The 12,762-nt window shown below is 50.2% G+C and overlaps 1 protein-coding gene across 2 annotated transcripts in view; it reads right to left on the bottom strand.

The window, feature by feature from the left end:
* The window catches only part of CRIP3 (cysteine rich protein 3), a 1,016,009-nt gene that overhangs the window by 457,248 nt on the left and 545,999 nt on the right, over positions 1-12,762 (bottom strand). For both annotated transcript variants that reach the window (XM_069608868.1, XM_069608869.1), the window contains exon 7: positions 1,344-1,401. In XM_069608868.1, the coding sequence (XP_069464969.1) occupies positions 1,344-1,401 (58 nt within the window). The remainder of the gene's footprint in view (positions 1-1,343; positions 1,402-12,762) is intronic.

The following is a 12,762-nucleotide window of genomic DNA, read 5'->3' as shown; positions in this document are numbered from 1 at the left end:
ACCCAGAGCGTTGGCTCGTGGTTGATGGTGCCGGGGAGGGTGCGCCCTGCCTGGCGCCCGTAGAGCCCGACCGTTCGGCGCTCCCGGTGCCAGCGGACTCGCGGTGCTTGGCCTTATGTTGGACCCCCCCGTCGCCGGGGCGTCCTCAAAGGTCTTAGAAGACCGCTCGGCTTTCTTCCTCTTCTTCTCGCCGGACGGGCTCTTCCGTTCCAGCCAGTTGGCGAGACGTTGATGGCGGTCCTTCATGGTCCGCTCCGACATGTTGTCGCAACACGTACAGTCCTTCTCCACGTGCGTCTTGTCCTCATGTAGGCAGTAAAGACAAAAAGAGTGTTCGTCCTCCTTGAAGACGTTCTGCAGCTGGCATCCAGGGCAGACCCTGAACAGCTTTCCGGGCGTCGAGCTCCCCTTCTCCTGGGCCATGACCGGGCCTGAGAAACTTCTGGAGTCCTCCAAAAGCGTAGCTCGACGAAATCTTCACCCTTGAGGGGCGCAGACGAATCCGACACGGGTCCCCGTTGATCGGATGGAGAATCGGTGGAGCTTGAGGCTCTTTTGACCGAAAAAACGAAGTTTTTGAGAAAAAACGTGAAAAAATAGCACTAACGCTCGAGAGCAATAGCACGAGGATCCCAACACATGAACGTGCGGTAAAAATCTGAAGATGGCTGCCAGAGGCGGTGCTTAGGTAGAGGGCAGTCATTGGCTGTGGTCAGTATGACGCAGAGACCAGTGATTGGTTATTACTACGAAAGACAGATCAGAAACGAAACTGATACTGGTTTTTTCTTTACCGAGGATTCCCAGCCTGACGACGGGGAATATTCATGAGCATGTGAATCCATGCCAGACCCCATGCTGGAGAATGAGGATCTGCAATCGACATCTTCGATCCGTAGTCAATACATTTTTTTTAACCCCATCTTGGGAGTAGAAGGCGTGAAAGAAGACGACATTTTCAGAAGAAAATTTTGAAGCGTGCTGTTCCAGAGCGAAGAAATCGGAAAAACAGAACTGAAGCCAACGAGCGGGGCACAAGCTATTTATACTGATGGTGATTTCGACACAGTACTGTGCCCGTCGAGGGACAGCGACGCCACGACCTCGTGCACAGCGCCCTCTGCCGAGAATTTCTTTTCCGAAGCAGCAAAGCTGCCAGGATACGAATATCATAAAATGAGGAATACGTGGGAGAACACAATCCATTCGAAATGTGCTGTACAACTTGGAAAGTTTCCCCTGGTTTGCATTCATTGACAGTAAATGTATGTACACCAGCTCCCCAATTAGCAGAAGTACAGGTCCTGTGTATGATCTGTCCATAAACCTTAAGTATAGCATACCTTTTGGTCCAAACAGGTATCCATAGCAAGGAACGTGGCAGTATGGCACCCCTTCATGCTGTTGAGACAAAGAGTCTTGGTTAGAATACATCTATATACTGGCAGGGCGCCTGCACAAGAGTATTTAGAATAACAGACTGGAATGCAGCATTCTCTTGTTGTGTTACTTGTATCACACTTACAGCAGATGAGCCTATAAATATCCAATCTTAAAGATGAAACCAGGCACCCACACCAGAGGATTCATGGCCAAACTACCAATTAGGGGACATTCATGGTCAACCTCCTGCAGCACTAGTAAGAACATAAGTATTCACAGAGTAAACCTTCAATCCCTGGACTAGCAAACAAGCTGGACCCAACAGGTCATTGGAAGGTCAACCAAAGTAAGTGTTAAAAACTCAAATCATTGGTCTACTCTCACGTGTGCTAACCCTCCTGTTTCACTCAGAGCAAGACAGGAAATATAAACCCAAGCCCCACAGGACATGGAGTAGATACTAACAGATGGTCTGCTGCATCAAAATTGAAGACATCTTTGAAGACAACCAAATGCCTCTTGGAAACATGGTTCAAGGACAATTTCACCAGGTCCAGTGAACTGCTGCAGACGGGGCATAAAGCCCTATCCACACAGTAAAACTGGGGTGGAGCAGATTCAGTAGCAATGAACGCAACAGAACCTTGTGTGCAACTTCTCACCATCCAGAAACCACCACTTCAAGTATAGTATGTTTAAATGCTCAGTCAATACAAATGTTCGTATGATACAAGTGGGTCATCGCCCTTTCAAACACAACTCATCCTTCCTTGATGACTGTGTGGAGATTTTAATGATAGAGTATACCCAAAGGAATTGTGAGGATGGGTGACATGAACCTCCAAAAACAAACCAGCACAAGAGCAAGTGGCCTACAAGTTGAATCTGGGCCTAACCTTATCGGTTAAAGGCCCAAACCTTAACAGCGATTACACCATGGATAGTATGTTCACCTGTATCCCCTCCAACATCATGTAAGAAAACAATTCCTGGTCTAACCACTCACTGCTCACTTGATGCAGACAAGATGTCTCGTGCTCTGTACAACAAAGCTAATATGCAGGTGTCTTCCATGAGAAACTCAGGGGTGCCTGACCCAATTCTCAAAACCTGGGTGAAACCTACAGCCCAGGAAAGTCAAGCTATGAGGGTGGTTACCAGCGCTGTGAACTATCTGGAGGCAGTTAAGAGTGAGAGATGCAGGGTTCCTCCCCTCCTGTTCTCAGAATTCTCTCAGATTCTGATTGTGATATAGCATATTTACTCCGTTAAAATGTAAGTTCAGAGGAAGGCCTTAATGCCAGCCTGATACCCATGGCACTCCTCATGAAAGCTCCAACAGATGAAGAAATCCACAAATGGAAACAACCCTCTTCCAAAGGGTCCCAATCTGCCAAGAGCCCCCCATGAACACAAGTCCCATAGGCAACAACAAAAGATATCAAGGACTCTACTGGGTCTTGTGCCTCAGATGGAACGCTTGGGGAAAACGAGACACTTCAGGACAACAACAGACCTGTATTGAGCCACACACCAAACACCTCCTCAGTATCTTGTATGGCAGAAGGGGTCACCAGAGACCATACACCCGCAAACAAAAGAGAAGTAGAGAAAATGCAGCATTGCCGCTAACATGAAACTGAAGGACCATGAAAGGCCAACGCCACATGTGGAAGGCAGGACTTATGCATTCAACACATACGTCCATTAAGGCTTTTGAAGTCTTGAACTGCTATCTGTTGTGGCAAACTGAGGAAAGTGGACCTAAAGCCTATCTGCAGGCCTCACACAAACTATCATGGGCTTTGGAATATAGCATCCAGTTTGCTTCTTGAATCCTTAGTTAGATATGGCTCTTTCTAAGTCTGGTAACTTCCAGTGTGAGGTATAGCATTCCAATCATAGTTCTCTCTCACCCTCCAAAATTTAGTCTTTCCCAGTGTAGGAGGTATAGCTCCCAGCAAGCTATGTTTTTACAATTTCCATCTCCCACTCTGCAGTCTTAGTCTTTCCCTTTCCACAACGCTACAGAGGCTTGGTGACATGTTTATATTTCTCCTCTGGATTTCTAATAATATTTAGAATTTGCCAAATGGCAGTTTGGGCCTTCAAATACGTGGGGATCCTTTTCGGCGTCAAGCCGAAGAGTTCTGCACCCACTGTGCGCCTCTACACAGTATTGTCCACTTTTCAGTTGGCTTCCCCCATACTGACGCTAAAGTGCTGCCAGTGATTGTATTATTTAATTCTTGTAGAGGGCCACATATGCCCATGGGCCTCAGAGCTTACATAAAACCATGAACTTGGACAGGACGGACAGTTAAAGGGTCAGTGCAAAGGGGAGGGAAGACTACATGCAGGTACTCTTCAACCTGGCGTCAGGCTAAACAGGTGAGTTTAACCAGTTGTTTAAACTCCGGGAGTGAGCCTGCTGTTTTTTATTGCCAGGGGAAGGCCATTGCAACTGATCATCAAAAGCTGTGCCACCAAATCTGAACAGTTTAAACCTTGGTTGAACCATTTTGAAATGATCCAGGGAACGCCGTTTGCAGCGATGCTGATTCACTTTCATGCGGTCTGTAAGGTATTTGGGAGAGATGGCCGTCCAACATTTGTAAGAAAGTCAGGATCTTATGAGTGATCCTGTGCTTTATCGGCAGCCAGTGTAAGGCCCTTCTAGCATCTGAAATGTGGCCTCATCGGGAGAGAACAGATTGCACAGACTGCTATTTTGAGTGACTTGAAGGGATTAGATGTTGGCTTGCGACATACCGGCCAGCAGAATGTTGCAGTGATCCAGCCAGGTGTTCACCAAGGTCGAAGCCAATAGGGATCTACAGTTAGACGACATGTATGGGCGCATATGATTAAGGAGCTTGGTCATATATACGCAGGAGGATCGGATGTGCGATACCCAGGTCTCATGGCGAGTTCTGCTTCCAAGCACACGCCAAGTGTCTTGACACTTGGCTACAGTGATTCTACTGCCCGCGATGACAAAGCTATCGTAATCTGGGTTGAGTTTCTTCAACCGTGGCCCTATGGCCACAATCAGGAGCTCGGTTTTATACCTATTGAGGGCTAGGGAATTTGAAGCCATCCAGGTTTGGATTGCATCATAGACTATTGATGACATGGGAGTCCTGTGTATAGTCACCCTGGGTGTCGTCGGCATAGTTGGTATAGTGCACACCCAGCTGGTCAAAGAACATGAAGATGTTTAACAAAGTGGGAGCAATACATGAGCCCTCTGGAACTCTGCAGGTCATGGCTGTTGGCGTGGATTTAGCGCCATCTATTGCCACTATGGCAGTGTTGGGCTCCAAGAAGGATGTAATCCATTGAGCCGCCATACTAGAGCAGCAGGCCTGATCAGGCCACAAGAAGGGAAGAAGGGAGTGATCGAAGAGATCAAAGTCCGCTGTGAGATCCAGCAGCATCAGCAGGGCATGGTGTCCTAAATCCACTGTTCTGGTAAGGTTGGATTTTAAGTCCAGCATAGCGTTTTCGGTTCCATGCCCGGCTCTGAAACCCGATTGGCACGAGACCAGCATGCAGTTTTCCTCAAAATCCTGAACTGTATATGTACCACTCTATCCATGATTTTAAGGAAGAAAGGCACATTTGTTATGGCCAGAGGTTTTTTGCTACAGCTGGATCCAAGTTGCTCTTTTTAAGCAGTGGCGTGATCCATGCTTCCCGGAGAGAATGCGGAACCAAGATTTCACTAAACGAGAAGTTGATCAGTCTGGTGATCATGGGGATCAGTACTTTGAGTGCTCCTTTAAGAACGTTGGCAGAACAGCTATCTCCCAAGCAGGGAGTTAGTTTCATCTTGCGCTCCACTGCTGCATTTGCATTCTGTGCCGGTTTTGATTTTCAAATTTCAGTGTGTGCGCTTTTTGTGTTCCCCTGTAACTACTAGGCCTCTTGGTGAACTTGGGCTAGGACTGTGCAGTGCAACCACCCCACTATCCATCTATCTTCTGGCACCCTGATGGCACTCACCAGCTCTCCTATCTTCTCTAACTGCTACACTATCACCTACCCCCTCCCTCTTACAGAGTCTGGGAGGCTAAAGCACCAACATCCTGACAGCCAACCATGGCCTATCCATAGCAGATACCTATGTCAGTGGAACTTACAGACAGGTCTTCACCAATATTCTCTTCTCTGTACCCTTCCCAGATATAAGGACTCCTCATCTCTACTCCCTCTCCTGTCACATCCTCTTCCATCAATGGTGGCACCAAGTGGGAAGTCCTCTTGGCAGGCTTATTTCGGTGCACCATTAATGTCTACCACACCGGCACTATCTTGGTTCAGGATCCTCAACCCAATCTCCTCCTCCTCCTCCTCCTCCTCCTCCTCCTCCTCCTCCTCCTCCTCCTCCTCGACTGGCGCCTGCCAGTCCTCATCAACTTCCTACCCAAATCTGCTTCTCCCCTGCCCACTCTATTTGTCCCTCCCAATCAGACTGGTGTACCACGTCACTGTACCCCTCCTCGGAAAACCTTCCAAAAAGGTGGAGAGCTCCTTCATTTATCCAAACTTAATGCTCGTTCAGAAAACAAAAACTAAACAGACATCTGCCTCCTCCTTGAAGATTTGGACTCAACTCCCTCGCTCTTACCGAGACGTGGTTCACTGCCAGCTCAGTCACTGCTTTGGACGCCCTTGTCCCAGATGGCTACAAGATCATTTCCAAGCCCCGCCCTTACCGTGCTGGTGGTGGGGTTGCCTTGATTTTCTCTCAGTGGGTCCCTTCCTCCCTCATACCCACCGAGCCCTACTCCTCCTTTGAGAGCCTGGTCTGCAAGTTGGTCATCTCTCCTCTCCGACCATTGCCACCATCTACCGGCCCCCTGGCTCTACCACCCTGTTCCTCTCTGAATGGGCTTACTTCTGCTCCTCTCTCCTCTCAACCACCTCAAAACTTCTCCTCGTGGATGATTTCAAAATCCATCTGTACTACTCTATCACGGCATCCACTATCTTCCATGACCTCTGAACTTTGCTATCCCTCTTCATTCCCCCTTCTGGCCCAACCCACTCGGCTGAACACACTGTTTTTTTAATAAAACATGTTATTGTTTTTCATAACATGGTCGAAACAACCACAAAACAAGAAAACAAAAACCAAAAGAAAAGGACAGCAAAAGCAGGAGGTTGAGCCATCGTCAGGAGTCAAGGCGGGGCCCTGTCTCCCTCGTCCCTCGGCAGGGCCGGTAGTGGCCGCTGATCAGGTTCCTGGAGGTCCAAAGTTTTTAATCCTGTTTTTTCGCAGATTGAACCAGTCCCCTTCAATGTTCTGTTCCGCCCAGTGCCATGCCTCACCGGTTCGTCAAAGTGGATTGTTGTGCCTTTATGGTATATTTTCAACTGCACAGGAAAGAGCAAGCCGTACTTGACTCCTAGTGATTGCAGGTGCCTTTTCAGTTTTCCAAAGGATTGCCTTGCTTTCTGTAACTCCCTTGTATAGTCTGGGAAAAAGGCCAGCCTGGACCCGTTGAAGGTAGTCGTGCCCTTGGATGGAACAAGCTGCAAGAGTGCGTCCCGGTCCCGATAGTTCAAGAACTTCGCTATTACAGTTCGCGGAGGAGCGCCTGGCAGTGGCCTACCCGTGGGTATTCGGTGTGCTCTTTCTATAAAGAAAATTTTTGAAAAAGATTGCAGATCGAAGAGGTCGGCTAGTAGTTGCTCCAGGAAAAGTTCCATGCAGGGCCCCTCCTCTTTCTCGGGAATGCCGAGTATACGAACGTTATTATGCCTTGACCGTCCCTCACCTTCCTCAACCCTTGCTTCCAGCGTTTTTAGCTTGGCCAAGACCCCTTGGAGTTGTTGGTGCACGTTTTGTAGCACGTCCTCTGTATTTGAAATGCGCTGCTCTGCTTCTCCAGGGCGCGCAGACAGTTTCTGTAGGTTGTGCCTGAGAAGGGATACATCCACGCTTATTTGGTCCATCTTCTGCTCCACAGATGTATGAGAGTCCGCTATGGCGGCCATGACGTCCCTTAGGTAAAGAGCGTGCACAGATTCCATGTCCCCAGAGAGCTGGGGCTGGGCAGATTGCGATGAAGGAACAGTGTATTGTTCGATCCTGTTCTGTATGGTAGGTTTTTTCGTTTTTTCCTTGCCCATGGTTGCACCCCGCCCCTGCAGGTGTGATCTTATGTCGGATTCCCACCCAGTGGACTCGCCGAGTACCCCTCTAAGCAGTCTTCCTTCCCCAGTGCAATGTCAAACCATCGGGGTAATCCCAGAGTAGCGGAGGGGGGGGCCTGGAGTATCGCTTGCCACTTGTGGCCGGTCCTTGGATGCTTGCGGGTTTCGGGTGAAGCCACAACCAGCGCCATGCAAGCTGGCGTTTCCTTTATCATGTGCTTGCCCGCCACTAGAGTTTCGGTATTTCCCGGATGTTTGTCCTCCCGGTATTGCTCGTGGGGGCCCCTTCGACAACTATATTGACCAGGGCGTCTTGAGGGGATGCGCAGTGTGTTGGGTCAGGACCCTTGGTCCCTTTCGTGGTACAGGTAGGGTACGAGTAGTTATTGCCTCGGAGTTGCCCAGCGCCTCCCTTGTCCTCACACCTCACTCCTTACAGCAATGTCACGGATGGTATGTGAGGAGTGGTTGCCCTGGATGCCTATGGAGCCGCTTCCTTCCCCCTCTGTAACGGCTCCAGAGCAGCCTGGTGTGTGTTTCCCGTTGCCCTCCCGGGCGGGTTCAGGTCTCTCCCGCAGACCCCAGCTTTCCGCCCTGTCCGAGGCCCCAGGGGACCAGGCCGGACCGCACCGTACCTTATGGCTGACGGGCCGCTTCTCCTCGGGGCATCGACCGCTTTGTCCAGCTGGGCCCCCGTCGGTCCGCTCTGGGGAGGCCCCGCTGTGTATTCCTTGTAGGCGCAGAGCAGCCCTCCAGCTCCCCGGGCAGAGCCTGGGCACCGCGGGCGGTCCTCTACAAGACCCCTTCTCCCTTATGGCGCCATGGTCCCCTTCTACGTCCTCTCCAGGCAGCGCCCACTGGAGCGATCCGGAGGAGCCGCTGAGCACGGCCGTGGAGCGCACAGTCCGCCCGGTCTTTTAAGGGCTCAACCCCCCAGAGCGGCTACAGGCACCTCACTCCTCTCCCCGAAGCACCTCGCCGGCCGCTGCACCCTGGACCGACCTGCAGGGTCGCCAGGGCCCACGGATCACCTCCGCCGCTGGCCACAAGAGGGTGATGGCCACCACCACTGTGCCTTCTCGCCGGTGACGGTGCCTGCCTGGGTTCGCTCCTTTCCTTGACCGCTGCGGTCAACACTGTCCCACTTCCCTGCCGTGTGTGGGAGGGCTTCCTCGGAGCCCCACCGGCCGCGCGAGGTCACTCCCAGTACGTTCGAGTCCCAGGCCAGCCACCGTTCACCAGGGGCGGTCTCCTTCCCAGCCGCACCTGACCGCTCCGCCACAGCTGCGTCTCCGGCGCCTCAGCAGCCCGATCTCACAGCCAGCGCGCGCGAAAATCCACTGGCGGCCATCTTGTTTCAGGGGCACAGCTCGCATCCCCGAACTTCGGACCGCCGGGGTTCCGTTCAGCAGGCGTCCACTGCGCTCAAACTTCGCAGAGTTGTGCACAATCAGGTTAGCTTTCTGCAGGTCCCTTTTGGTGCGGATAGGGATCACAAATCAGGCTGTAGTTTCAGGATGTGTGAAGCGGCAGCAGGAGCTGAAGAGCCTCACGTCTGCATCGCCTCGCAGTTGGCCACGCCCTACACTCTTGATGCCCTCATCCACTCTGATCTCTCTTTTTCCCCCCAACTTGTCACCCCACTCATCTGGTCAGACCATTCTCTCCTTTCCTCTCGCCTGGGTCCACTGAGCCCTATGACCGCACCGCCTCAAGCACTGCCAACATCGTTCACGAACATCCATCCGATGAAACAAGTGTCAGCTGCTGCCTTCACTACCACTTTCAGCCCCTTCAACCCCCACACTCCTCCATTGACTCTGCTCTCAACAACCGCCATCTGGCCATTACCAACACCCGGGACATTCTTGCCCCAGTCATGAGGATCTGCCTGAAACCTGCCTCTAAAAGTAACACCTGGTATGACTCTGAACTAGCAGCCCTGAAATGCAAGTGTAGAGCTGTGGTACAGAAGTGGCACACCTCTAGCAAACTGGCCTGTCACCTGTTCCAAAGACCATACAGACTGGCCCTCCGCACCAAGATAAGATCCCACATCCAGGCGCAGGTCTCCGATGCATCCAACAACTCGGCAGAACTCAAAGCTGCAGGGAACTAGCCAACCCATCCTCGGTCTCCTCACACCTTCCCTCCAAAGCACTCTGCAATGCACTGGCCACTCACATCACTACAAAAAATCAGGACATCCTGAGCACGCTTGTTTCCCTCTCCCCCGACCCCTCCTCCACCCCCTTGCCTCCTATGGCCTCCCACCCTCCCTCCTCCTCTCACGCTCCTTCTCCCGTCTCACCTGATGGTCACCAGAATTGTCCGTTCCATGAAGGTCTCCTCCAAACAGGCTTCACCCTGCTCCTCCAGAAGCATTAAGGACAACATTGGCTATTGTGCCCCTACACTTGCCGACTTCTGCAACCACTCCTTTGCCACTGGATCTTTCCCCTCCTCCCTAAAGCATTCCCTTGTATGCCCTCTCCTGAAAAACCCCTTCAGCAGACCCCACATGTCCAGCCAACTACCACCCTATCTCTATCACCCGCTTACTTGGAAAACTCTTGGAGAAACTGGCCTTCCCCCAACTTACCTCTCATACTGAACTTGTTGGCGTTCTCCATGACCATCAATCTGGATTCCTGAACACCCATGAAGAACTGCTTGCATCTCTGCGCTCCAGCTCTCCTCATTCTACTTGATCTCTCCTTAAACAGTTCCATGATATCCTGGGCATCTCGCAGTAGGCACTGGACTGGCTGACCACCTTCCTAACTGACCGTCCAATCCCAGGTTATTCTGGGCACCTTCTCCTCCCGCATCTTTCTCCACCCGTGGTGTCCCCCAGGGCTCCAAACTCTCCCCGTGGCTCTTTAACATGTACCTTGGTAGCTGGCACTCCCAATTTCCACCTTCTCTCAACTGCCAGTGATACGCAGGTGACACAACATTTCTTCAAACTCCCTGCTGACCCTCTTACTTCTTCCATCATCCCAGACTGCCTAATTGCGTTCAGTCCCGGTGCACTTCCAACTATCTCTGCCTCAATGCCGGCAAGACTGAGATCCTTCCTATTGGAACCCCTGCTCCAACTCTCTTACCCTCACTCTGGCCGGCCTCTATGGGCCCACCCCTTCTTCTTCTGAGGCCAGAAAACTAAAGTCATCTTCAACTCCTCGCTCTCCTTCCTCCCTCACATTCAGGACATTGACAAGCAGTCCCACTTTCAAATCTTCCTTCCCAAAGGAATTCTCCCTTTCTCCCGGAAGCTTAATGTTACCCAAGGCCTGGTTCTCTCTAGGCTGGACTACTAATAGCCTTCTCTTGAATCTACCCTCTTCCTCTCTATGACACCTCCAGCTAATCCAGAATAGGGCAGCAATACTTATCCTTGGCCTCAAGGCCAGGGACCGCATTTCTCCTGCCCTGGAAACTCTTCACTGGCTCCCGGTTGCTGCACGGATTAAATTGAAATCCCTGTGTATCATCCACAAGCAGTTTGTTCGAAAACATAAGTGACAAAACAGCTGTATTTCAAAGTGGTTCTAATCAAAGTATTGCACCTGTGGGAAAATGTTCCCCACACAAGAACCTTGTAGATGCATACTACCGAGCTTCATCTTAATGATACTTGGCCACAAACTCTTTGTTAAGAGTTACAACAGATGCCAGCTAGTTACATTGGGTGATTCATGAATGAAGTCCGTTACCCTACCAACATCACTTCTCTGTATCTCAGGCCTACTGTTGCTGCCTGGCACTTCCTGCTTGAAAGCCACTCCATGTGTTTGCTCCATCTCGCCTTGTCTTTGCTACTTTGTTTCCCGTCTCTCACTTTCTGATGCTTTGCCTCTCACCCTTAAGTGTTGCGATGCCACATTTTGCAGTCTGTTTCTCTGTCACTCTGCTTCTCCCATCCCTGCATTTTATTGTTGCTTGTCCCTGCTATATCTCGCTGTATCGGTTGATCTAACTCCTCTTCCTCTCACGCAATTACTTTGGCTATATCTGTTTTTTCATTTTCTCTGTTGTGGTTGCTACTCCTTTTGATTATCTTTCTTGCACTGTCTCTTATGTTATTGGCCTGCCCTTCTCTAGTCTTGCTTTTCTATGTCCATCCCTCTGCACCTCCTGTTGATCTGTGCTTTATTTTACTGTCTCCAAATGTCTCTTTTGCTCTGCTGCTATCCCTCACTCCTTTTGTGCGTTTGTCCTATTAATAACTCGGTTTCCCGTCTCACTTTGTTGCCCTATCATGTAGCTCATTGATCTCTTCCTGTTGGTCGAATTCCTGTTTTGGATTGTCTGGTATTTTCTCTGTCCCTTCTCCCCCCTTCCCTGCCACACCTTTCTTCTTCTGTATTGCTTAGCTTCACATTAGCTCTTCCTCTCCTGTTTTTCTGTTTGTCTTAACATAGCACCAATACATATCCAAAAAGTTCTAAATACCTTTTCTATTTACACATCTAGTGCAGCTTTACCACTGGGTGCTCCTTTTTAGATGTGTGAAAACCTTTTGGCCATTAGGCTGGGAATTATAGAGTTGGAGGTTTGTCTGACCAGATGCAGCACTTTCTTTAATGCAGATGCTTTACCAACACTATATGCCATTAAAAGTACAAGAGCCCATATGAGTTGTGTGTTCTGAGCCATTACAGGTATAGCAGCTTCTATGATGTGTGTGTTCTGAGCCACTACAAGTATAGCAGTCCTCATGGGATGCGCTTCTTTTGAGCCATTACAAGTATAGCAGCCCAAATGAATGTCTGTTCTGAGCCATTACAAGTATAGTGTTACTCCTTGGATGTGCATCGTCTACTTCTGAGCCATCACAGGTATAGCAGCCCAGATGAGGTGTGTGTTGTGAGCCATTACAGGTATAGCAGCCCTGATGAGGGGTGTGTTCTGAGCCATTACAGGTATAGCATCACGGATGAAATGTGCGTGTTCTGAATCACTGAACATTTAGTAGTCCTTTTGGGAAGTCGAAAGTTAAGTCAACTGTGTTACAATTGAATGTTACCTGCATTTTAAATGGATTTCTCTGATGCAGACTCATTAACTCACCTATTAACAGGATTTGAACTAACAGGTTACACAATAATCTATGCAACAAGGTTGACCCACTGATCTGCCTTTCCCAACAGGCTGTTGACAATGAACATATAGGCACATAGGGTTATGGAACTCGCAGTTCCATTTGAG

This window comes from Ambystoma mexicanum, chromosome 4q (assembly GCF_040938575.1).
Source record: "Ambystoma mexicanum isolate Mex_15411 chromosome 4q, UKY_AmexF1_1, whole genome shotgun sequence".
Taxonomy (NCBI): domain Eukaryota; kingdom Metazoa; phylum Chordata; class Amphibia; order Caudata; family Ambystomatidae; genus Ambystoma; species Ambystoma mexicanum.
This window is presented reverse-complemented; position numbering and strand designations above follow the sequence as displayed.